We start from the raw sequence: 27,366 nt of genomic DNA on the forward strand, positions 1-27,366 counted from the left end.
GTTTACTGGCACTATTTATTATATATCCCATGGGTCGTGACCTGTAGTTGCTCTCGGGTGGTCTCTATTACCAGGGGTTTTGTGGTGGAGGGGTCCTACGGGCCTCCCCCCCCCCCCCTCCCCATGTTTCACCTATGTGTATGTATTTATATTACTAATTAGCATTTTGTTATATTTTATACAACATTATTTGCATATTTATTAGGGGCTACTAGTTAGTTCTGCTGTAGGAGTCGGATCATACTCTCCGCCAGAAGGTCTAACAAAAGGTGTTCACACCACTTTTAAACTGCTACAAATCCAGCCCTTCAAGTTACATGCCTTCTCACTTACTCCCATATATATTTTACCCAGATAAAGCCGCCCTTCCTTCATCCTTTTGGTGCCTTTTTAATTTAATAAGCATAAAAGAGCTAATATCCAATATTCAAACCCCCACTGGCATGGACAGAATTTGCTCCCTATATATAAAAAGGGTAACTTCCTTGCTCAAATGAAGTTCAGATCAGCCTGTATACAATTGCAGTCCAAATATGACATGGCTGCAGAGATGACCTGGTTTGAGAAACTAATGGCTAATCCATCGACTCCCAAACACGTCATTTCTCTACTATACAGGAGCTTGCAGTCCATGTCTTGTGGAAGTACTCCTGCCTACATCAAACATTGGGAAAAGGACCTGGGGCTATCTTTCACTCCTGCTGAAGTAGATCAAATACACCTAAGATTACATGGTTTCTCCAGATACGTTAGAAATCAAGAACATTCGTATAAGACTATGTTGAGATTGTATAACGGTCCAGATAAATTACATAAAATGGGACTACGGGAAACAAGTGCTTGCTGGAGATGTTCACTAGGTGTGGATTCGTTGAGCCACATATTCTGGTCATGTCCCAGTATTAAAAGATTTTGGGACCAAATAGAAAGCAAAATAAACCACATTTGTAGTTTCTCCATTAAACTTTCACCTACCTCAGTACTATTGTGGCTACCTACGCCAGGCTAGACCCCGAAGGCGTTTGATCTTCCTAGATGGCTAGTCCAGTCCGCCAGATCGCTAATTCCCCTCCAATGGCTCAATCCGGAGCCTCCGACCTTAGAACAATGGCATGAGAAAGTTGATCAAATTTACCTTTTGGAGGAGCTGGCGAGCTGTGCGAACAGATCCCATCCCAATTTCCTGCGCATCTGGACACCATGGAAAAGTTACAGATGCTCCAGCACTTAAATGGCTATCCTGCTTGACCCTCACGGAATGAACTTACTCAGGAACACTCTGACATGTCATACTGCGACAAAATATAGTATAATACACCATTATATACTATGACAACATGCACTACAATACTGCCTACTTCACCCTTATGATTTCTTAATTAACACACGTTAGGTGTCAAACATCAACTGCCATGGTATGAAGTAAGGTGGTATGCAGTAATTGGACTTGATATGATGTGTTAGCTACGTTGCCACATATGTGTGGCCGTTTACAATTACAGAATAATCCCGAGAGCGACAGGTGATAAGAGACGAATGTTTTATCCCTTGCGACTTTGATCCACATAACATTCCACTACGTGGTACATAACAGTTACCTTGAATTTTGGTAATTGAGTAACTACAAGTATATGTAACTGCGGATAGGTGTCCATCTCCTACTTACACCCCCCCCCCCTTCACCCGAAGGGGAGCGATCCTAACCTTCCAGCCGTAAGTAGCTCTTACCATTCTACTTCCCATGTTCAATAATTTACTAAATTTGCAATACCTGGTTTGGAAATATCTTGTTTGTGAAAACTCAATAAAAACATATTTGATAAAAATATATATAGAGGACCTATTCTTTATCTAGTGGGGTGATGACTCATCTATAGTAGATGTTCACGTTCACAATGAGCTAAATATTAACCCTTTAAGGACCCTGCCATATTTCACTTAAGGACCAGGCCATTTTTTGCAAATCTGACATGTGTCACTTTGTGTGGTGATAACTTTAAAACGCTTTTATTTATCCAGGTCATTCTGAGATTGTTTTCTCATCACATATTGTACTTCATGACAGTGGTAAAATTGAGTCAAAAAAATTTATTTTTATTTATAAATTTACCAAAAATGTTGAAAAATTAGCAAATTTTCAAATTTCTCAACTTTTTTAATAGATGGTAATACCTCCAAAAATAGTTGTTACTTTACATTCCCCATATGTCTACTACATGTTTGGATCATTTTATAAATGCCATTTTATTTTTTGGGGACGTTAGAAGGCTTAGAAGCAAATCTTGAAATTTTTCAGAAAATTTCCAAAACCCACTTTTTAACCACCTCAGGACCGCCATACGCAGGATTGCGTCCTGGCGGCGGCCCTGTTATTCCTCCTGGACCCGCTGATGCGTCCTCTCGCGAGACGCGAGATTTCGAGCATAGCCTGCCCGCACATGCGCAGTGCGGGCCGGGAATCGACGCAGGAGAAGTTCGTCACCAGCCTGCCAGCCAATGATCATCGCTGGCAGGCTGGTGACTTTTGAAAAATCGAATCAGAAGCCATATAACACATTATATTTATAAATATAGTGTGTTAAATGGCTTCTGTGCTCTCTGTTGGGCCCTTTTTGTCGGTTGGTCCCAGCAGAGGAGCACACATCACTGTGAGTACACCAAACACTTCACACTTAGCCCCAGATCACCCCCCATCACCCCAATTAACCCCTTGATCACCCCTGTCAATCACTAGGGAAAGGTAAAAAAGTGATCAGTGTAAACTGTCACTATTTTTTTCCACCAGTATTGACTATTAGGTTTAGGATAGTTTAGGCCCCTTTGGTAGGTAGTTAGCGTCGGTTAGCGCCCAGCCCACCGCACCGCAGTCACTGGTACTTTTATAGTATCTGTAAGTGATCAGAACTGATCAGAGTCAGATCTATAATAGTATTAGTGTCACCTTAGCTCGCCCTCCACCCAAAACGCAGTGTTTGCCCGATCAGGCCTGATCGGTCGCCCACACGTGCGTTCACCCACGCCCGCCCCGCCGCAGTGACAAAAATTATATATTTTTTTTATCACTGCACAATCACTTCACAAGCGCTGCGGCGATAAAAAAAAAATCCGTTTTGTTATTTTTTATCAATCGCAGCGGCCTCCGGTACTTCGCTAGCCTCCCATTTGTAAGACAGGCTTGCTTTTTTTCTTGGGTAGTCTCAGGGAATACCCCTAAATTTAGTAGTCCAAATGTCAAACAGGGGGTATTCTTCTGAAGAGGCCTACAGGATTCTGACCCAGTCGGATGAGGAATGGGAACCCTCATCTGACAAATCCAGTGGGTCAGAATACGAACCTGTAGAAAGCAGTGGCAGTCTGACCCAAAGTTCGGACGATGAGGTTGAGGTCCTTGATACCACCAGGCGTACCCGGTCCCGTGTTGCTAGACCACAGGTTGCGCAGGATCCGCTTCAAGGGCAGCAGAGTGGGGCTGGCGCTGTCGTATTACGTGGTGAGGCATACACCAGCCCATCCTGGACCTAGTACCAGCACTGCCGTAGAACATGGTGAAGTGGCGAGCACCAGAAGGGCAGTTGAATCTGGTACGGTGGCACGTGCATTAGTTCCCCCGCCGCAGCCACCGCACAGACAGGCCCGTAGAGCCCTTAGAGTCCCTGAGGTGCTGGCAAACCCTGATTGGCAGCCCCCAACTTCAGCCGCACCAGTAGTTCCCCCTTTCACCGCCCAGTCTGGAGTTCGGGTTGAGCCAGCTCAGATCGGATCGGCACTGGGGTTTTTTGAGCTGTTCTTGACTGCGGAGCTCTTGGACTTAGTCGTGGCAGAAACAAACCGATATGCCACTCAATTTATAGCCGCCAACCCGGGAAGCTTTTATGCCCAGCTTTTCCGGTGGAAACCCGTCCAAGTTTCTGAATTTAAAACTTTTCTGGGCCTTCTCCTCAACATGGGCCTGACAAAAAAGCATGAATTGCGGTCATATTGGTCCACAAACTCAATTCATCACATGCCCATGTTCTCTGCTGCTATGTCCAGGACACGATTTGAGACCATCCTGCGTTTCCTGCACTTTAGTGACAACAGCACCTCTCGTCCCAGAGGCCACCCAGCTTTTGACCGGTTCCACAAAATTCGGTCCCTCATAGACCACTTTAACACCAAATTTGCAGATTTGTATATCCCTGAGCAAAACATCTGCATAGACGAGTCCCTTATACATTTTACCGGGCGCCTTGGCTTCAAACAATACATCCCAAGCAAGCGCGCCCGGTATGGGGTCAAATTGTATGAGCTCTGTGAAAGGGCCACAGGCTATACGCACAAATTTCGAGTCTATGAGGGTAAAGATCAGACCCTGGAGCCGGTCGGTTGTCCTGACTATCTGGGGAGCAGTGGGAAGACAGTCTGGGACTTGGTGTCACACTTATTTGGCAAGGGGTACCATCTTTATGTGGACAATTTCTATACAAGTGTGCCCCTCTTCAGGCATTTGTTTTTAGAACAGATTGGCTGCTGTGGCACCGCGCGACCTAGTCGCCGGGGCTTCCCCCAACGGCTCGTTACCACCCGTCTTGCAAGGGGGGGAGAGGGTTGCCTTGTGTAACGAAGAACTGCTCGCGGTGAAATGGAGAGACAAGCGTGACGTTTACATGCTCTCCACCATTCACGCAGACACGACAATACAAATAGAACGTGCAACCAGTGTCATTGAAAAGCCCCTCTGTGTCCACAACTATGATTTGCTCATGGGAGGGGTGGACTTCAATGACCAGATGTTGGCTCCTTATTTAGTGTCCCGCTGCACCAGACGCTGGTATAAGAAGGTATTTGATTCAATTGGCTGCATATAATAGTTTTGTTCTCTACAGTAAGGCTGGGAGAACAGGATCCTTCCTCAAATTTCAGGAGGAGATCATCGAGAACCTCCTGTATCCAGGAGGTTCCGTGGCCCCAACCACCAGTGTAGTGAGCCGTCTACACGAGCAACATTTCCACAATGTGTTTGCTGGTACTTCAAACCAACCGCCACCCCGAAAAAATGTCGTGTCTTTAGCAGGAGTGGAATAAGGCGTGACACCCGCTATTTCTGTCCTGACTGCTCTGACCACCCTGCCCTATGCTTTGGTGAGTGTTTCCGGAAGTAGGTACACTATTAGCATAGGGATTGCGTGACACAGGACAGGCACATAGGGCTCTTAGGGCCCTTTCACTCACAGCTGCTGCAAACCTCTCCTTTCACCTGGGACAAAGTGCATAATGTACTTCGCCACATCTCTGGGCGCTTTGCGCTTTGCACATTGTCCCATGGGGAAGGAGAGGTTTGTCCTATAAAGGTAAAAAAAATAAAAATAAAAAATCATTGGTAAGCAAAAAAGTTAATGTTCTGTTCCAAAAGTTCAATAAAGTTTATAAAAGTTAATGTTCTGTTCAAATGTTATATAAAGTTAATGTTAATAAATTTATTGCGTTGCGGCCTGTTTTTTTTTGTTGGTTTTTTTACCTTCTAGGTGGACCAACCGATGAACCAGCTGCAGCACTGATGTGCATTCTGACAGAAGCATTGCGCTGCTGTCCGATTACACAAAAGTTGGTGTATGCGGCGCTGCAAGATGAGATTTCTCCTCTGCAGTAAAAAAGATACGTTTGTCGAGGCTTATGAGCTGAGGGGCGGTGTTCATATGCTTTGGCAAACACTTTGTATATATATATAAAAAAAAAAAATCCCTGCAATGATTTATTCATCCACATCGATTGATGTGAATGGAGAAATCGGGTTTGCCAGGGCATACGGGCTGAGTGGGTTTGGATGTTGGGGCGGAGCTCCTATGTCCTGGCAGAGATTTTTTTCATCCACATTGATCGATGCGAATGAAGAAATCTGTGCCCTTCATTTTTTCTTTCAGCCCAGAGGCTGAATGAAAAAAAAAAATCTCATTACCCGTATGCTCAATATAAGGAGAATAGCAGAAACTCCTAATGCTGGCCATACATGTAATGATTGCGGAGACCCTCAAATGCCAGGGCAGTACAAACACCCCACAAATGACCCCATTTTGGAAAGAAGACACCCCAAGGTATTCGCTGAGGGGCATATTGAGTCCATGAAAGATTGAACTTTTTGTCCCAAGTTAGCGGAAAGGGAGACTTTGTGAGAAAAAACTAAAAAAAATCTATTTCCGCTAACTTGTGCGAAGAAAAATAATCTTCTATGAACTCGCCATGCCCCTCACGGAATACCTTGGGGTGTCTTTTTTCTAAAATAGGGTCACATGTGGGGTATTTATACTGCCCTGGCATTTTAGGGGCCCTAAAGCGTGAGAAGAAGCCTGGAATCCAAATGTCTAAAAATGCCCTCCTAAAAGGAATTTGGGCCCCTTTGGGCACCTAGGCTGCAAAAAAGTGTCACACATGTGGTATCGCCGTACTCAGGAGAAGTTGGGCAATGTGTTTTGGGGTGTCTTTTTACATATACCCATGTTGGGTGAGATAAATATCTCTCTAAAATGACAACTTTGTATAAAAAAATGGGAAAAGTTGACTTTTAGAGAGATATTTCTCTCACCCAGCATGGGTATATGTAAAAATACACCCCAAAACACATTGCCCTACTTCTCCTGAGTACGGCGATACCACATGTGTGACACTTTTTTGCAGCCTAGGTGGGCAAAGGGGCCCAAATTCCAAAGAGCACCTTTAGGATTTCACAGGGCATTTTTTACGCATTTGGATTCCAGACTTCTTCTCACGCTTTAGGGCCCCTAAAATGCAAGGGAAGTATAAATACCCCACAAGTGACCCCATTTTGGAAAGAAGACACCCCAAGGTATTCCGTTAGGGGTATGGTGAGTTCATGTAAAATTTTATTTTTTGTCACAAGTTAGTGGAATATGAGACTTTGTAAAAAAAATAAAAATAATTAAAAATAAATCATTTTCCGCTAACTTGTGACAAAAAATAAAAACTTCCATGAACTCACTATTCCCATCAGCGAATACCTTAGGGTGTCTACTTTCCTAAATGGGGTCATTTGTGTGGTGTTTCTACTGTCTGGGCATTGTAAAACCTCAGGAAACATGACAGGTGCTCAGAAAGTCAGAGCTGCTTCAAAATGCGGAAATTCACATTTTTGTACCATAGTTTGTAAACGCTATAACTTTTGCGCAAACCAATAAATATACACTTATTGCATTTTTTTATTAAAGACATGTAGAACAATAAATTTAGAGAAAAATTCATATGGAGATTTAGTTTTATTTGAAAAATTTTACAACTGAAAGTGAAAAATGTCATTTTTTTGCTAAAATTTCGGTCAATTTCAATTAATAACAAAAAAAGTAAAAATGTCAGCAGCAATGAAATACCACCAAATGAAAGCTCTATTAGTGAGAAGAAAAGGAGGTAAAATTCATTTGGGTGGTAAGTTGCATGACCAAGCAATAAACCGTGAAAGTAGTGTAGTGCAGAATTGTAAAAAGTGGTCTGGTCATTAAGGTGGTTTAAGTTAGGGGAGCTGAGGTGGTTAAAGGGCTTCTGTCACCCCTTAAACCCTTTTTTTTTTATTTTGGGCTTGTTAAAATCCTTATTTAACTACTAATCCCTATATAGGGATCTTACCTTTGTCTGTGGCTTCTTTTCCTTAAAAAAACGATCTTTTAAAATATGCAAATCGCTTCACTACCAGCAAGTAGGGCGTCTACTTGCTGGTAGCCGCCGCAAAAAAACGCCCTACCCCCCTCTGTTCTCTAGTAATAGTTCATGTTGAGAGGGAATGTAAGACATCATGACTCATAATATCCTATACCCTCATCCCCTTAGTCTCCCCCCCCTCCTTTCTCCCCCTTTTGAAATGTTTCCCCAAGTTCATGTTCTACCAGACAATGCGATATACCGATTATAGCAATATCTGTATAACTAATGTATTGGTTGTTGTATAAGCATGCCGATATACAGTACAGACCAAAAGTTTGGACACACCTTCTCATTCAAAGAGTTTTCTTTATTTTCATGACTATGAAAATTGTAGATTCACACTGAAGGCATCAAAACTATGAATTAACGCATGTGGAATTATATACATAACAAACAAGTGTGAAACAACTGAAAATATGTCATATTCTAGGTTCTTCAAAGTAGCCACCTTTTGCTTTGATTACTGCTTTGCACACTCTTGGCATTCTCTTGATGAGCTTCAAGAGGTAGTCCCCTGAAATGGTTTTCACTTCACAGGTGTGCCCTGCCAGGTTTAATAAGTGGGATTTCTTGCCTTATAAATGGTGTTGGGACCATCAGTTGCGTTGAGGAGAAGTCAGGTGGATACACAGCTGATAGTCCTACTGAATAGACTGTTAGAATTTGTATTATGGCAAGAAAAAAGCAGCTAAGTAAAGAAAAACGAGTGGCCATCATTACTTTAAGAAATGAAGGTCAGTCAGTCAGTCAGCCGAAAAATTGGGAAAACTTTGAAAGTAAGGGCTATTTGACCATGAAGGAGAGTGATGGGGTGCTGCGCCAGATGACCTGGCCTCCACAGTCACCGGACCTGAACCCAATCTAGATGGTTTGGGGTGAGCTTGACCGCAGAGTGAAGGCAAAAGGGCCAACAAGTTCTAAGCATCTCTGGGAACTCCTTCAAGACTGTTGGAAGACCATTTCAGGGGACTACCTCTTGAAGCTCATCAAGAGAATGCCAAGAGTGTGCAAAGCAGTAATCAAAGCAAAAGGTGGCTACTTTGAAGAACCTAGAATATGACCTATTTTCAGTTGTTTCACACTTGTTTGTTATGTATATAATTCCACATGTGTTAATTCATAGTTTTGATGCCTTCATAGTCATGAAAATAAAGAAAACTCTTTGAATGAGAAGGTGTGTCCAAACTTTTGGTCTGTACTGTATCTATGATCTTGTCATTGTTAATCTTCTCTCGCCTATCGGTGTATATTCATATTTATATGAAACAATAAAAACATTTTGAAGTAAAAAAAACCCGCCCCCTCCTCCTGTTGATTGACAGGGCCAGCGAGCGCTCTCCTCCTCCGGCTGGCCCTGTCATCATTTCAAATCCCGCGCCTGTCTTCATTCGGCGCAGGCGCTCTGAGAGAAGGACGCTCGCCTCCTCAGCACTCCCTCAGTGCGCCTGCGCCGATGACGTCTTCTCTTTCGGTGACGTCATCGGCGTAGGCGCACTGAGGGAGTGCTGAGGAGGCGAGCCTTCTTCTCACAGAGCGCCTGCGCCGAATGAAGACAGGCGCGGGATTTAAAATTATGACAGGGCCTGCCGGAGGAGGAGAGCGCTCGCTGGCCCTGTCAATCAACAGGAGGAGGGGGCGTTTTTTTGCGGCGGCTACCAGCAAGCAGACGCCCTACTTGCTGGTAGTGAAGTGATTTGCATATTTTAAAAGATCGTTTTTTAAGGAACAGAAGCCACAGACAAAGGTAAGATCCCTATATAGGGAATAGTAGTTAAATAAGGATTTTAACAAGCCCAAAAAAAAATAAGGGTTTTGGGGGTGACAGAAGCCCTTTAAAGATGTCTGGGTCTCCATAGCATTGGACTTGCTCAGACCAGTTAGCTACGGTAACTAGAACAGTCCACACCTGGAATACAGAAATTTTAAATATATTATGGTTTGCTGACTGTTGTGAATTGCAGCTTCTCCTCGGATTTCCGCACTGCTGGTGAGAGTGGTATAAATACCGGCTTTAACTACAAATGAACAAAATTGTGATGACACGTTAATGGTGTAAACTGGTGAGGTTAACCATCAGCAGGCTTTTTACACATTCAGGATAAGACTGGGTTCTTAGGGCCTACCAGAGGAAATCATCATCAATAAAGTCTAATTGGTTTTGATTTAAAGAAATACATCATAGTGGCAAGTTACTGTTTTCAAAGACAACTCCAAATCATTTTTTTTTTCTCCTGGATCTTTGGGGCCCACTATGTTAGCAGATATGGTATCTGGTGGGCCAGTCCGATGCTTTACACATGGCAGTCTTTAGTATATGATACACCGACTTCACCAATGCATAAGGCCTCAGCCAAAGAATGTGATAAGCGCCTCCTTGTGCTCCTGGAGGAGGGAGGGACGCTGTGACTTATTGTGCAGCCTGCCTCTTGCTTTGTGTCTCAGTAGATGTCACAAGCTGCAGCCCCTGACCTGTGCTGATACAAGAAGAAAACATGGGGTTGTGGACTTTTATGACTGCGGCTCTTATTCTGCTCCTGATCCTGGTTGTCCTCTGTTTCCTTCTTTACTGTGGATACATCTACTACATACATATGAAGTATGACCACATCCCTGGTTCCCCCAGAGACAGGTAAGGAGCGAGGAGGGGGTAGACAGAGAGAAAATATTACTCTGCACACAACAATGTCTTGCAGTTCTGCTGGAAAAGAAAGTTTGAGGGGTGCAGATGTTTCATTTAGTTAAATCCCCACTTTTAATTGAGTAGCAATAGGGGGTGAAGAGCTCATAATCACACCGGACCCTTTATCTGGGGGACCACAAGCTCTTTTGCTAAATAAAATCTCTGTAAGTGGAGCACATGCACTGATATAGCATGCTATATACAATGATGTCATCAGATACAGCATACCGGTGAGACGGGGACCAGGAGCAAGGAGAAACCTTGTTGTGTTACAAAGTATATTAGAAAGTAGCAGAATGTTTCATTATAGAAATATTAAACTCTACTTACAGAAGCCCCCTTTAATGTGTACGTCCTGGCAGTCTAATGTCCCATACACAGAATGGCTACCAAGAATGAGACTTTTGCCCTCAGATTTTTCAGTACATGTATGTCTCTGTCTCGTGATCATAGTGCTCCAGTACTGTCATTGTATATACATTGGGTGTAACAGGTCCGCTCAGTTTCTGCAAAGTCATTATTTTTCAGTTATTCCTGTTTTTACAACAGTTAAACTCGTCCTCCTGGTTGCAGCGACTCTCACCATCTGCCGCACACGTTAGGAAGAAGAGGCGTTACACAACGTCCTTCATCTGCTCCATACATTTAGAGCATGGCATGTCACGAAAAGCAAAAGTGCCACAAAATCACCACATGTAATTCTACCTGTAGCCGTGTCCTATCGACCCCTATAACTGCTCCAAGGAAACAATTAATGAGATTCGATACAATGTAGATTGTGTTTATTCTGCAGTTTTCTCTTTGGACACTCACCAACAATAATGAAGCTGATGAAGAATAATATGGTTATGTATGACACCTTCCTGGAATGGTAAGTGGTCACCAGTCATCACTGGCTACTATAATATATCATTTACTATTACTGTTGCAAATGTTTTTGTGGAGACTGCTATTCGAACATAAGTTTTTGCAGAAGGGATTGGATCTACATAGAAAGATGATGCCAGAATCTCATTATGTGACCTCCAGTGATCAAAGCAATTGTTCAGTTTCCCTTCAGTAAGGAGCCCTATAGTACCCCAATAGCACTGGTGTAGCTATAGAGATTGCAGTGGTTGCAGTTGCAACCGAGTCCCTAAACCAGGTTGCCAGTGGCGTTGTATTTTTCTAGTGGTATAGTGCGGCCTAAAATGTCCCTTTATGTGTGTCACGGTGCTCCTACCTGGATACTTCTGGACCCCAGGCTTTGGCTCCGAAGCAATAAATAGGGGGAATAATTGAGGGATTTGAAAGAAAGATTGAGTCCAGACCTTGTAGAACAGCAGCTTTACTTTGCATAAACGTTCTCCAAAACGGTTTACAGACTCTGTCTTGGTCCCAGCAGGCTTTAGCATGAAACTGGCAGGCAAACTCCACTCTGCTATATCTGTTTCTCTCTGGCTCTGCTGTACTGACAGGCTGACTGTATAACTTTGCTTCTTCTTGTATGGTGCACTTCTCTTTGTATGGTCTATCTCTAGATCAGGCTAGGGAACCTTTCTCTTGGCTCCTGAGGCTCTAAGCTTTGGCCTCCATGGCCAGCAAAGGGTGCTCTGGCTGGCTTTGGCACGTCCAGCAGAGACTTGCCCCGGTACACCCTTCCCCTAGCTGGGAGTAAGCTAGACTAATCTAGAAACTGGTCCCCACCCTTCCTGCAGGAAGTGGGACTAGACCACTTCTCCACAGAGGGGTGTTAGAATGGAATGGTAAGTTCCATTCTATCTAAGTATAGCTCTGCCATGTTTGCTGCCACCTACTGGTGAACCAGGCACATTACAACACATGAACAGTTACATAACATCAGATATGCACAGTGTGGAGGATCTGGAATAAATGCATAAGATGACATGAGGTTAGACCAATAAAGACAGTAGCAAGGTGCAGAAGTGGTAACACCACTCTGGGGTGTTACACTTGCTCTTCTTGGGGACGCTCTGGTGTGTCAGGCCTCAAAAAGACAAGAGAGCCTGGAAGACCGCCAGACCTTGAGAATGGCGGCAGAGCAGGAGAGCTAAATTAATTAATTTATTTTAAAGTCTTATCTAAAGTCTTATATGGGGGGTTTGAGAGGTCTAATGAGGGTCTTGTCTGATATGGGGGTGGTCTGGAGGTCTAATGGGGGTCTAATCTGAGGTCTGATAATGGGGGGCACCTGACATGGAGGCCTAATGGTGGTCTGATCTAATTTCTGATATAGGGGGGTCTGAGAGGACTAATGGGGGTCTGGTGTGAGGTCTGATATGCAGGTTTAAAGGGAATCTAAGCTGAGGTCTGATATTGGGGGGTCTGACATGGAGGTCTAATTAATGTTGGACACTATTTGCTGGGGGCAGTTATTTTTGTGTGCCAATAATTATTGAGGGGGCACTATCGGTGTGGTACCAGTATTTTCAGGGTAACTATTTCTGCAGTATAATATTGGGGAGCAGAGTGGGTACAGTATTGGGGGTGGGAGGATGATGGAAAAGTAGGAAACTAAGATTTCTGTTTGTTAAACTCTGAGAGAAGAGATTGCTAAAAGAAATCATCATGGCGGTCTGATCTGAAAGGAGAAAGAGAACGTCTACATCAGGAGACGTTACTGGATGTAGGAGGTACCCTGTATGACCCTGTATGTTCTGTAGCACTGTATGTAATGTTTTTCAAGTATGTATTTAAAGGGGTTGTCTGCTTTTTACTGTTGATGACCTATCCTGAGTATAGGTCATCAATATCAGATCAGCGGCGGTCTGCCTCCTGGCACCCTCACCGAGCGATGCCTTCTCTGCTCTGTTTACCTGCTTGTCGCAGCAATTGCAGTGGTGAGCAGGGAAATGATAAGTATGGCGTCCCAGACTAAGCTGTCCCATAGAAGTGAAAGGGGACGCCTGCCACGTTTGGGTGTGGGAGGGAAACACCACACCAAACATAGGAGGGAAAGGGGTGAGGGAATAAGGCCTGGAAACTAGGGAAAGGAGATGGACACCTCCTAGTAAACCCCTAATCAAAGTCCTGACTACCAGTATGAACAGACCCCAGAGGTAGGTGAGTTCATACACAGGAATACCTAGTGTCCTAACTCACCCTAAAGGACCCTGGTACTAATGTCAGGACTGAGACAACCTGTTCCTCCAAAAGGAAGGACGAACAGGAGTCTCCCTCAGGCCTTAATACAAATGACAGGGAAATGCAACACACAAAATAACCCAAACAAAATACAAAAGGGAAAGAAAACACTTACCTTCAAGTGGCTATGGCAGCACCAGGAACTCAGCTGAGATCCACACACCAGCAATCCACAACTCAGAAGTTATAAACCGCACAGCATTGTGGGAGAAACAACAATAAATAGAGAAGGTTAAATTACCATAATAGCCACATCTGGGGAAAGAAGGTGCGGCAAGCACCAGAAACAACACAGACGTCATTTGATCCAAAACGGAAAACATGTCAGACCAAACCACGTTTTGCCAGTCTCACCGATCTCCTGCCACCTGTCACGGGAACGTCCATGACAACACTATACTTGTAGTTACTCTGCTCACCACTGCAAATGAGCAGGTAAACAGAGCAGAGAAAGCAACTCTCATATATGAGCGCTGCCTTCTCTTCAAACAGCTGATCAGGGGGAGGGGTCGTTATCCACTAAGGTTTCTGTATTGTCATGATAACATTTATTTTCTAGGGTTGAGAAGTACGGTCCAGTGGTACGTGTTAATATGTTACACGGTACATTTGTCATTGTTATCAGTCCAGAATGGGTTAAGGCAAGTAACCAATCATACTGTATATCTATTTAGTCAGATTCCTCTATATTCTTGAATTCTCCTGATCTACATATACTGAGTGTGCAATTAACAAGGCAACAATATATCAGAAATGCATCACATGCACAAATATATACAGAAATACAGTGCCTTGAAAAAGCATCCATTCACCTTGAACTTTTCTACATTTTTTCATGTTACATCCACAAACTTAAATGTATTTTATTGGTATTTTATGTGATAGACCAACACAAAGTATTAAGTATGTGTGAAGAAAAATTTAACTGGGAAGTGTATTCAACCCCTCTGAGTAAATACATTGTAGGGCCACCTTTCACTTTCAATTACAGTGGCAAGTCTTTTAGGGTCTGTCTTTACCAGCTTTTCACATCTACAGGCTGAACTTTTTGCTCATTCTTCTTTGCAAAAAACCTGGGTCAGATTGGATGGAGAGCATCTGTGAACAGCAATTTTCAAGTCTTGCTACAGATTCTCAATGGGATTTAGGTCTGGACTGTGACTGGTCCATTCTAGCACATAAATATGCTTGACCATTCCATTGTAGCTCTGGCTGGATGTTTGGGGTTGTTGTCCTGCTGGACGATGAACCTCCATCCTAGTCTCAAGTCTTTTGGAGCCAGGTTGTTCTTACAGATTGCCCTGTATTTAGCTCCATCCATCTTTCCATCAACTCTGACCAGCTTTCCTGTCCCTGCTGAAGAAAAGCCTCCCCACAGCATGATGCTGCCACCACCATGTTTCACAGTGGGGATGGTGTGTTCAGGGTGATGTGTAGGGTGAGTTTTTCGCCACACATAGCATTTTATATTTTGGCCAAGTTCCACTTTGGTCTCATCTGACCAGAGCACCTTTTTTCCACATGACTTCTTATGGCTTGCTTTCATAAATGGCTTTCTTCTTGCCACTGTTCCATAAAGGCCAGATTTGTGGAGTCCACAACTAATAGTTGTCTAGTGCAGTGTTTCCCAACCAGTGTGCCTCCAGCTGTTGCAAAACTACAACTCCCAGCATTCCCGGACAGCCTTTGGCTGTGCGGGCATGCTGGGAGTTGTAGTTTTGCAACAGCTGGAGGCACACTGGTTGGGAAACACTGGTCTAGTGGACAGATTCTCCCACCTAAGCTGTGGATCTCTGCAGCACCTCCAGAGTGACCATAGGCTTCTTGGCTACTAATTAATGCTCTCCTTGCCTGGGCTGTCAGTTTAGGTGCTCCGTGTGCTCCATAAGATGTTCAAAGCTTGGGATATTCTTTTTATAACCTAACTCTGCTTTACTCTTCTCCACAACTTTTTCCCTAACCTGTCTGTTGTGTTCCTTGGTTTTCATGATGCTGTTTGATCACTAATGTTCTCTAACAAACCTCTGAGCCCTTCACAGAGCAGCTGGACTTATACCAAGAATACATTACACATAGATGGACTCTATTTACTAAGGGGTTCTCCGGGAATTAAGAAAATGAAAATACTCAAATATTACTTCATTATAAATACACTGCTCAAAAAAATAAAGGGAACACAAAAATAACACATCCTAGATCTGAATTAATTAAATATTCTTCTGAAATACTTTGTTCTTTACATAGTTGAATGTGCTGACAACAAAATCACACAAAAATTAAAAAATGGAAATCAAATTTTTCAACCCATGGAGGTCTGGATTTGCAGTCACCCTCAAAATTAAAGTGGAAAAACACACTACAGGCTGATCCAACTTTGATGTAATGTCCTTAAAACAAGTCAAAATGAGGCTCAGTAGTGTGTGTGGCCTCCACGTGCCTGTATGACCTCCCTACAACGCCTGTGCATGCTCCTGATGAGGTGGCGGACGGTCTCCTGAGGGATCTCTTCCCAGACCTGGACTAAAGCATCTGCCAACTCCTGGACAGTCTGTGGTGCAATGTGACGTTGGTGGATAGAGCGAGACATGATGTCCCAGATGTGCTCAATTGGATTCAGGTCTGGGGAACGGGCGGGCCAGTCCATAGCATCAATGCCTTCGTCTTGCAGGAACTGCTGACACACTCCAGCCACATGAGGTCTAGCATTGTCTTGCATTAGAAGGAACCCAGGGCCAACCGCACCAGCATATGGTCTCACAAGGGGTCTGAGGATCTCATCTCGGTACCAAATGGCAGTCAGGCTACCTCTGGCGAGCACATGGAGGGCTGTGCGGCCCTCCAAAGAAATGCCACCCCACACCATTACTGACCCAATGCCAAACCGGTCATGCTGGAGGATGTTGCAGGCAGCAGAACGTTCTCCACGGCGTCTCAAGACTCTGTCACGTCTGTCACATGTGCTCAGTGTGAACCTGCTTTCATCTGTGAAGAGCACAGGGCGCCAGTGGCGAATTTGCCAATATTGGTGTTCTCTGGAAAATGCCAAACGTCCTGCACGGTGTTGGGCTGTAAGCACAACCCCCACCTGTGGACTTCGGGCCCCCATATCACCCTCATGGAGTCTGTTTCTGACCGTTTGAGCAGACACATGCGAATTTGTGGCCTGCTGGAGGTCATTTTGCAGGGCTCTGGCAGTGCTCCTCCTGTTCCTCCTTGCACAAAGGCGGAGGTAGCGGTCCTGCTGCTGGGTTGTTGCCCTCCTACGGCCTCCTCCACGTCTCCTGATGTACTGGCCTGTCTCCTGGAAGCGCCTCCATGTTCTGGACACTACGCTGATAGACACAGCAAACCTTCTTGCCACAGCTCGCATTGATGTGCCATCCTGGATAAGCTGCACTACCTGAGCCATTTGTGTGGGTTGTAGACTCCGTCTCATGCTACTACTAGAGTGAAAGCACCGCCAGCATTCAAAAGTGACCAAAACATCAGCCAGGAAGCATAGGAACTGAGAAGTGGTCTGTGGTCACCACCTGCAGAACCACTCCTTTATTGGGGGTGTCTTGCTAATTGCCTATAATTTACACCTGTTGTCTATCCCATTTGCACAACAACATGTGAAATTGATTGTCACTCAGTGTTGCTTCCTAAGTGGACAGTTTGATTTCACAGAAGTGTGATTGACTTGGAGTTACATTGTGTTGTTTAAGTGTTCCCTTTATTTTTTTGAGCAGTGTATATTACCAAATACCTTTCATTAGTTATAATGGCTCGTTTTGTCAGGGGAGTAGTCATTAGGAAAAATAAAATGGCCGCCATTCTAGTAGTCCACACAAAACCTGTCCTAATTACATGTGAGGATAAGTTAAAGAGCTGCACCATCTTCCTCTCTTGTCAGGGATTATGATCCTGAATATAGTTTAATATGATCTTCAGATGAATCTCTGTAGGAATGGAGTTCATTAGGAGACATGAAGCACAGAGAGTATAGTGGGGGTGTAGCAGCAGCTCTTGTATGCAGTCTCCATTACCACAGTCCCACATTACCTGTCCTGTCCGTCCTCTCTGCACTTCATGTCTCCTCATTAACTCCATTCCTACAGAGATTCAGCTGAAGATCTTATTAGCTGTATTCAGGATCATAATCCCTGACAGGCAGAGCAGTGAGCAGGATGAGGCAGCTCTTTAGCTCAGTGTTGTAAAGTAACTTGTCCTGCTGTGTAATTAGAACAGGTTTTGTGTGAACTAATAGGACGGCGGCCATTTTATTTCTCCTAATGATTGATCCCTAGACAAAATGAATCATTATAGCTAATGCAATGTATTTGTTTAGTATATGTTTACACTAAAGTAATATTTAAGTATTTTCATTTTCTTAATTCCCCGAGAACCCCTTTAAGTGACTTCTGAAGGCAGTTGGTCACACTGGATTATATTTAGGGGTATCAGAGTACAGGGGGCTGAATACAAATGCACGCCACATTTTTCAGATTTTTATTTATTAACAATTTTGAAAACCATGTATAATTTTCTTTTCTCTTCACACATAATTGTACATTTAAGTTTGTGGGTGCAACTTGAAATAATGTGGAAAAGTTCAAGCGGTATGAATACTTTTTCAAGGCACTGTATATACACAAATGTATACATACAGTCAGGTCCATAAATATTGGGACATGGACACAATTCAGACATTTTTGGCTTTATACACCATCACAATGGATTTGAAATGAAACGAACAAGATGTGCTTTACCTGCAGACTGTCAGCTTTAATTAGAGGGCATTTACATCCAAATCAGGTGAACGGTGCAGGAATTACAACAGTTTGCATATGTGCCTCCAACTTGTTAAGGGACCAGAAGTAATGGGACAATTGGCTTCTCAGCTGTTCCATGGCCGGGTGTGTGTTCATCCCTCATTATCCCAATTACAATGAGCAGATAAAAGGTCCGGAGTTAATTTCCAGTCTGCTATCTGCATTTGGAATCTGTTGCTGTCAACTCCCAAGATGAGATCCAAAGAGCTGTCACTATCAGTGAAGCCATCATTGGGCTGAAAAACACAACAAACCCATCAGAGAGATAGCAAAAACATAAGGTGTGGCCAAAACAACTGTTTGGAACATTCTTAAAAAGAAGGAATGCATCGGTGAGCTCAGCAACACCAAAAGACCCGGAAGACCACAGAAAACACCTGTGGTGGATGCAGAAGAATTCTTTCCCTGGTGAAGAAAACACCCTTCCCAGATCAAGAACACTCTCCAGGAGGTAGGTGTCCGTGTGTCAAAGTCAACAATCAAGAGAAGACTTCACCAGAGTGAATACAGAGGGTTCACCACAAGATGGAAACCATTGGTGAGCCTCAAACACAGGAAGGCCAGATTAGAGTTTGCCAAACGACATCTAAAAAAGCCTTCACAGTTCTGGAACAACATCCTATGGACAGATGAGACCAAGATCAACTTGTACCAGAGCGATGGGAAGAGAAGAGTATGGAGAAGGAAAGGAGCTGCTCATGATCCTAAGCATACCACCTCATCAGTGAAGCATGGTGGTGGTAGTGTCATGGCGTGGGCATGTATGGCTGCCAATGGAACTGCTTCTCTTGTATTTATTGATGATGTGACTGCTGACAAAAGCAGCAGGATGAATTCTGAAGTGTTTCGGGCAATATTATCTGCTCATATTCAGCCAAATGCTTCAGAACTCATTGGACGGCGCTTCACAGTGCAGATGGACAATGACCCAAAGCATACTGCAAAAGCAACCAAAGAGATTTTTAAGGGAAAGAAGTGAAATGTTCTGCAATGGCCAAATCACTCACCGGACCTGAATCCGATTGAGCTGCATTTCACTTGCTGAAGACAAAACTGAAGGGAAAATGCCCCAAGAACAAGCAGGAACTGAAGACAGTTGCAGTAGAGGCCTGGCAGAGCATCACCAGGGATGAGACCCAACGTCTGGTGATGTCTATGCGTTCCAGACTTCAGGCTGTAATTGACTGCAAAGGATTTGCAACCAAGTATTAAAAAGTTAAAGTTTGATTTATGATTATTATTATGTCCCATTACATTTGGTCCCTTAACAAGTGGGAGGCACATATGGAAACTGCTGTAATTCCTACACCGTTCACCTGATTTGCATGTAAATACCCTCAAATTACAGCTGACAGTCTGCAGGTAAAGCACATCTTGTTTGTTTTATTTCAAATCCATTGTGGTGGTGTATAGAGCCAAAAATGTTAGAATTGTGTCCATGTCCCGATATTTATGGACCTGACTGTAAATATATACACAGCTAGTTCTCTCTGCACCACTGTACCTAGGGCACAAGAACTGGATACGGTATGTTTTGCTCCTTTATGACTAGCAGGGCCTGATCCTCATAATAGAGAATCATCACACAGAACAGATCTGACTTGATATTTTTCTTCTCTCATCTTTTAATCACGTTCATTTTATTTTTTGGCTTTTTTCCACAGGAATTCTTGATGTCACCAAAATATGCCAAAGATAAATTCTATGAACGTGTTGAAACTTTGTTTGGAACAAGGTAACAATGGCTTAAAGGGGATGCTCACCTTTGCAACCATTTTTTATATTTAGTACAACAAACAAAGATCCAGCTCTGAAGCTGTCTTTTCTTGATAAAATGTTCACCTTTATTGATCCTCCATTAAAATATCTGAGAAAACCAGCGGCTTCAATGTAGCCAAAAAACAAACAAAAAACACAAATAAGCATTCAGCTGAAAGCTGTGGAGGAGGTATGGGATGCTGTGGACAGTCATTGGTGCCACCTATTAACTTTTTGCTAAGAGAATCTCTAAGACTTTAGAATTCTACAATATCTCTCTAGATACAGCGCATTTAGTAAGTCTTCAGAGCCTTTCACTTTTTGTCAATTTTTTTTTCATGTTCCTGCTTGTACTTAAGTAAAAAAAAAAATTAAGTCTCTTTGTCAAAGATTCTGCAGACTTTCTGAATACATTGTATATGGCTGTAAATCGATTTTACAATTTGTTTCTGAACTGTAATAGTATTTGGTGCAGAGATTTACAGGTTTTTTAGTATTTTTATTCCCTTTATAGGTTCCTGGGAAAGGGTTTAGTGACAGATCGAGACTATGACCACTGGCACAAACAGAGGAGGATGATGGATCCAGCATTCAGCAGAACGTAAGAAGCTGTGTAACTAATCAAGTGACAAGATGGTGCAGGGTCCTGTATAAAATGGGAGAACCAGGATAGGGAGAAGAAAGGACAAATAAAAATATGACTGTATATATGGCAGAGGGTTAAGCATTTGTACTATTGGCAAAACATTTTGAAAAGCTAAGATAACTTCTAATACCCTTCAATAAAGATTATGTGGTGTTTGGTTACTTAAAGGGTTTGTACTTTTTGGACAATTATTGTTGCAGGGGACCCTCATAGGACATTCTGCTGCTGGGTCTGGCAGTAATCAGCTGTGATTAATTGGGAAACTATCAGCAAGTGTTCAATTACCTTGCATCCCTTCCGGAGTGAGAGACGTTTTTGTATAGCCATTTTTCACTCTGGAAAATAATAGCAAATGAGGGCCCCTAATCAAGGAAAATGGGTTCCCTAAATCAGAATACCCATTTAAAGAGTAGGTATAATTGGAAAATGACCGATTGTTTAAATCAACCTTTCTAAACATATTTCTTTAAAGAATTTTAAGTATTTATTTTTAATTTTCCATGTTACTATTTACAGCATTTTTTATTTTTTTTTTAAATCCTGAAATCCTGCCTTTTTCCCACTGCGCCTCATAATAGTCTGACTCTTCCTGTTTTGTTAAAGGGCTTCTGTCACCCCATTAAACCGTTTTTTTTTTTTCTTTACTAATAATCCCTACACTGCGATCTCAGCATACATAAGCTAATTAATGATTTTCGCTCAGTAGAATTTGTTAAAAATCGATTTTTATAATATGTAAATTACCTTGCTACCAGCAAGTAGGGAGGCTACTTGCTGGTAGCAGCCGCATCCTCCGATGGTAATGACGCCCCCTCTGCTTGTTGATTGACAGGGCCAGGGAACGGAATCGTTCTCTGCTGGCCCTGCCTGTTTTGATTCAATATCTGGCGCCTGCGCCGCGGCCGTACCTCTCTTCAATCTGCGCACGTGCACTGAGAGGCGGCCACTCACTCGGCGCTCGCTCCTCAATGCGCCTGCGCCGGGTGTAGATGTGACGTCATCGGCGCAGGCGCATTGAGGATGGAGCGGCCGAGCGAGTGGCCGCCTCTCAGTGCGCCTGCGCAGATTGAAGAGCGGTACGGCCGCGGCGCAGGCGCCAGATATTGAATCAAAACAGGCAGGGCCAGCAGAGAACTATTCCGTTCCCTGGCCCTGTCAATCAACAAGCAGAGGGGGCGTCATTACCATCGGAGGATGCGGCTGCTACCAGCAAGTAGCCACCCTACTTGCTGGTAGCAAGGTAATTTACATATTATAAAAATCGATTTTTAACAAATTCTACTGAACGAAAATCATTAATTAGCTTATGTATGATGAGATCGCAGTGTAGGGATTATTAGTAAAGAAAAAAAAAAACGGTTTAATGGGGTGACAGAAGCCCTTTAAGATCACTTCTCATCAATCATCTCATTATCATCACAGGCAGGATTATAACGACAGGGGACAGCTCTGTACAGATAACACAGGATCATTTAGAGTAGGTGACGCACAAAAGAAAGAAAGAGACAAGAGGCAGCGCCTCATGTGTGGTGTTGTCTCAGAGTATATGATATTTCAGTAATATATTACGCTTACCAGAAGTTGTTGTGAGGAGTCACAACAACCATAAGAACTTCGCTGGTTTGTCTGACCAGCAGACCGGGTTACTGCACTGCTGCCTGGGTTCCTGCCCGCACTGATAGAACGAATACCGGGGTAACATCAAACGTGAAGAAGAAGCAAAAAAGGAAGCACTAATTCAGCACTGTCAGTAGGGACAATGATCGTAGTAAGTATAGTAGAAATATATTTATTAATGTCAACGCGTTTCGAGGGCAAAAAGCCCTCTTCTTCAGGACTTTTAGCCCTCGAAAAGCGTTGACATTAATAAATATATTTCTACTATACTTACTATGATCGATGTCCCTACTGACAGTGCTGGAATACTGGTTCTTTTTTTGCTTTGTTTTTACATTTCACAGTAGGTGATGTCACAGCTAACCTTCTCTCCCTCCCTGCACAATGACCTCTGCACAGGTCACAGAGCATGTCCACAACATTCTCTCGTAGAAGTCAACAAAGTCATCTCCAGACCTCAGACTAAAAAATTTGAAAATAACAACAGAATAAATAAAAAAATAGGAATATTTATCACCATCTGGTAACTGGTAAGAATAAAATATAGGTGACACATTCCCCTTAAGTAACTCATCAGGGTCTAAAGTTTCAATGACTTCAGAATTCAATGATGTTCCTCTATTTTGCAGCTATCTGATCGGATTAATGGGAACGTTCAATGAAACAGCAGAAGACCTGATGGACATACTGGGAGATAAGGCAGATGGAAAATGTCAGGTTGGGATGCACGATATGATGGGTAGGGTCACACTGGACGTCATAGCCAAGGTAATAGGCAGTGCACCCTACAGGCACCACGTGCATTGACCCTTTCATTATACACTATTGTGAATTACAGTTACTTATATAAAAGCGGGAAACCTCTCGTAATACACATGGATCTTTGGAAATGTTTAATATGATTGATTATTATTGCATTGACCAGGCTGCTTTTGGGATGGAGCTGAACTCCCTTCACGATGATCAGACACCATTCACCAAAGCCATCACAACTGTAATGAGAGGAATGGTTGAGACACGGAATCCTTTAGTGCAGGTATGTATTCTCCAGTGTCACTACTGCAAAGGTCAGTGAGGAGACAAACATATATGGTCATTAAAGGGGTTGCCTTATTTAAAAGACCCATATTAAAACAAAGGGTTAATAGAGTGGGTCCTTGTTCAGGACTCTTATTTGTTAATACCAAGAGCGTTTCGCACTCTGCGGGACCCAGTGTGTATGCGCTTTACATAGTCAGCCCACTGAATTCAATACTCAATGTGTAATACTTACTTTCCCCTGTGGTGGCGCTGCAGAGAAATTAAACATCTGCAGATTCAGCCACAGATTGATTGCAGGGGGACACCTCCTGGGGTGTAATAAGCATGTATAATTGGAATCGAGGATGATATGATGAACAGATATAACCATACTCCAGCTGACGATACTTTGTGCAGACCACACGCTTAGTTACTTGTGGTCCTTTTTATAGTATATGCCAGGAAAGCAGGCTTTTATCAGAGAAGTCAAAGAGAGTGTCAAACTCCTCAGGGAAACCGGACGAGAATGTATTTTACAAAGAAGGAAGGCGATTCAGGATGGAGAAGACATTCCTATGGATATCCTCACACAGATCCTTAAAGGAGCCGGTATGTCCACTATATGAAGACGGTTGTGTAGAAATTAAGGATTGTGCGTGTATGTCTGTCGTAGATTCTGTCACAAAGGGGATTTTCGACCGAATCTGCAACTGGTCTAAAAAAAGGGTCAGAGAAGGGGGCGGCTCAGCTGGCCCGTCTCATTTATCATTTTCTATGCCTGTTTTAGGCATAGAAATTTATCTAAATCAAGGGGGTAGATTTAGGCTGGCGGTGGATGCGCCTGACTTATGTAGAAGCCGGCACCTCTACATAACTTAGACACATTATGCGCCAGCGCAAGGGGTCTTAAGACCGGCATCTAAAACACCAGTCTCAATAAATGACCCCATAAGTTCTTACTGATCATGCAGGAGACTCCAGCTGTTGGGAGCCTCAGAATACAGTGATGCTGCACTAGCAAGATAGACAAATACTGTATAAAGAAGAACGTTCTAAGGCTGGCCAGACACAAGCGTTCAGCCGACCTTTATTATTCCAGATCCCCTTATACACATTCATTCGTGACTCTGTTCTGTGTGCACATGTGGGGGGCTGTTGAAATCTGGTAGCCCCATTCACACTAGATGGCCAGCTTGTCTTGGGTTTGGCTGACATACATCCAATGTGAATTTTTTCTAGAGTCTCATCATCTCTTTCCATTTTTGTTTCCAGAGATAGAAGATGGCTGCAGTCTAGAGAATTTAATAGATAATTTTGTCACATTCTTTGTTGCAGGTTAGTAATCTATCTCTGTCCGTCTGTCTGCCTGCGTCTGTCTGTCCCTCTCTTACCTCTATCTGCAAATTGTTTCAGGTCAAGAAACAACGGCCAACCAGTTATCCTTCGCTGTGATGGAATTAGCACGAAACCCGGAGATCCTGACAAGGTAAAACAACTTCATTTATCAATCCAGACCCTTATATTTCTACCATTATATTAATAGCCATTCTGATAATATTCCTCATTCCTCAGAGTCCAGACTGAAGTGGATGAAGTTCTTGGCTCCAAAAGAGACATTGAATATGAAGATCTTGGAAAACTACAGTATCTGTCCCAGGTCCTGCTAACAATAGAATAGCTTTTATAGATTTATGGCTGCTCTACACAAAGTACCATCTAGTTTCCTTGGAACACAATTAGCACACAAATCCCAGGAAGAACACAAATTCCTTCGAGTTGCCTGACTGGGTTTTGTCCAGCATGCAACTGCTGTCAAGTTCTCACTAACAAGAATGAAGACCAAACCTACTTTATATATTTCAAACAAAACTGAATTTTCTTTTTCCTACAGGTCTTAAAGGAAACCTTAAGGTTGTACCCAATAGCCCCTGGGACATCAAGAGTCCTAGAGAAGGAAATGGTCATCGAAGGGGTGAGGATTCCTCCTGGAACAACTCTTATGGTAGGTGGTGGACTGACATGACGTCATCAAGGAGTGACAAGGTTTCCTTAATTTTACTGAGGATCTAATATTACAATTCTTCATGCCTTTCTGATAGTAGTGGTGGAGGGGTCACATAGATAATTCATCTCATTGAAAAAAAAATTGCAAATTGTGCTAAATAGCTAAAAAATAATGTCTTTGTTATACCGAAGCTCAAGAAATATAAAGAACTTCTGATTTCATACAAAGTATTAGGACTTCTCATAATGTCCAGGATTTCTTCTACCTGCAGTTAAATACTTACATCATGGGTCGGATGGAGAAATATTATCAAGATCCCTTGGTCTTCAATCCTGACAGATTTCACCCTGATGCTCCTAAGTAAGTGCAGCGTCTATACTGTTACATAATACATACCGTAATATAATCCACACTGTCATATAATCCTGTGAATATATCACTATTTCTTTTATACATACAGGCCTAGCTATGCCTACTTTCCATTTTCTCTTGGACCACGATCATGTATTGGGCAAGTATTTGCTCAGGTAAGTGCAACATAAGGAATAATTTAAGGGTTATGCTTTGGTTGTTTACAAAAAGGAAGATCAGACATAATATAGTCAGAAGTGTAGCTAGGCTTTCCTGCACCCGCGGCAAGGATTCAGCATTGTGCCCCCTTCGTTCTGTACAATTGCCACTCAAATTCACATAGAGGGAAAAGCTCAGCGACGCCAAATTTCTTTGTACACTAAGCCACTCCGCTAACTCTGCCCAATGCATAACTATACTCACCCAGTCCCTAATAAAATCTATCATAGGGTACACAGTGGTACCAATACACCTTGCAATAAATGAAAGAACCAACTGGCCCTACTTCATCCAGGGTGTTGCTGGACTCGGCGTGATGTCCGCTGGATCCGGAACAAGGTCGATGTGGTGATAGAGCAAAAAAAATAATCTCATAAGGAAGGTGGGCACTGTGCTGGCCCTGTAAGACTGAGCCATGCCAATGTATAACAGGGTAATCTAGGGCATTTCCCTTTAGTGCTACCACACAGTACTAAAGCCCACATTGTGGCCCCTTCACAGTAGTTATGTCCTCCTTATGGCCCCTCACAGTAGTTATGTTCTCTCTGTGTGCCCCTTTCGCCACTAGTGTCCTCTCCAGGTCCATGAAAAAAACAAAACACAAATACTTACCTGCTTCCCCGATGATTGGCACATCCATCTGGTCGTTCCCAGCAGCGGCACGACCGACGCACTCACACACACATGGCACTGCTGCGTAATGTGAGGCCTGTAGGGTAGTGATGAAGATCAGCTGAGTGGTGAAGCAGGGGGAGAACGGCTCCCTGCTTCACTATGTAAAGGACCTGCCCATCGGTGCGCCCCTTCAGCCTCCAGGTAGAGAAGGGATGCCAGCTGGCACTGTGGTGATCTCCGGCCAGCCATCCAGCCTGTTGGAAACAAAAATGGCACAAACAACTGCCTTGGAGGCTACAAGGACACACAACTAGGATGTAGGTAAGTATGTCCAGCTAATCCTCAGGTCTTGAGAGGGGAACACCAGCACCATGGAGAGTAGTCCACAGGCAGAGTAGCGGTGCACACACAGCGCAACCCTCGGGAAGGGCCAGTAATCCAGGTCCATATAAACTATAGCTTTAATACACTGGGTCTCTTCAGAGAGACCCAGTGCATCACAGCGAAGGAATGGCTCCCCCGATCACCGCATGGGGGGGCCAATCCCTGACAACATTTATGACACGTTTGACCACAACATCTAGAGAGTTACATGTCTGTGATCAATCAGCAAATACCCAGCGGCTATGGTGCCTGCTGAGCTCGCAAATGGGCGCTATATTTAAAACCCCTCGTTCTGCCATGGATTAAAGAGAATATCTCACAATTGGAGAATTTTTATTGCAAAAAATAAATGACAAAAGTTACTCATTTCTCACACTGAATTATATTAAAATAACATGTAATGCTGGCACAACCAAAGAATAAAAAG

The 27,366-nt window shown here is 43.3% G+C and overlaps 1 protein-coding gene across 2 annotated transcripts in view; it reads left to right on the forward strand.

Moving 5' to 3' along the window:
* Positions 1 to 27,366, forward strand: part of LOC120982402 (cholesterol 24-hydroxylase-like) — a 53,702-nt gene that overhangs the window by 25,581 nt on the left and 755 nt on the right. Inside the window, exons 1-14 of one of the 2 annotated variants that reach the window (XM_040412521.1) lie at positions 9,552 to 10,315; positions 11,160 to 11,237; positions 14,070 to 14,151; positions 19,989 to 20,059; positions 20,597 to 20,683; positions 22,975 to 23,113; positions 23,271 to 23,381; positions 23,818 to 23,974; positions 24,638 to 24,700; positions 24,779 to 24,851; positions 24,938 to 25,022; positions 25,257 to 25,367; positions 25,642 to 25,730; positions 25,831 to 25,897. In XM_040412521.1, the coding sequence (XP_040268455.1) occupies positions 10,179 to 10,315; positions 11,160 to 11,237; positions 14,070 to 14,151; positions 19,989 to 20,059; positions 20,597 to 20,683; positions 22,975 to 23,113; positions 23,271 to 23,381; positions 23,818 to 23,974; positions 24,638 to 24,700; positions 24,779 to 24,851; positions 24,938 to 25,022; positions 25,257 to 25,367; positions 25,642 to 25,730; positions 25,831 to 25,897 (1,350 nt within the window). In that variant the 5' untranslated portion in view covers positions 9,552 to 10,178. Of the gene's footprint in view, positions 1 to 9,551; positions 10,316 to 11,159; positions 11,238 to 14,069; positions 14,152 to 19,988; positions 20,060 to 20,596; positions 20,684 to 22,974; positions 23,114 to 23,270; positions 23,382 to 23,817; positions 23,975 to 24,637; positions 24,701 to 24,778; positions 24,852 to 24,937; positions 25,023 to 25,256; positions 25,368 to 25,641; positions 25,731 to 25,830; positions 25,898 to 27,366 lie in introns of those variants that run through there. The other variant, XM_040412522.1, reaches the window with a different exon arrangement.

This window comes from Bufo bufo, chromosome 11 (assembly GCF_905171765.1).
Source record: "Bufo bufo chromosome 11, aBufBuf1.1, whole genome shotgun sequence".
Classification (NCBI taxonomy): domain Eukaryota; kingdom Metazoa; phylum Chordata; class Amphibia; order Anura; family Bufonidae; genus Bufo; species Bufo bufo.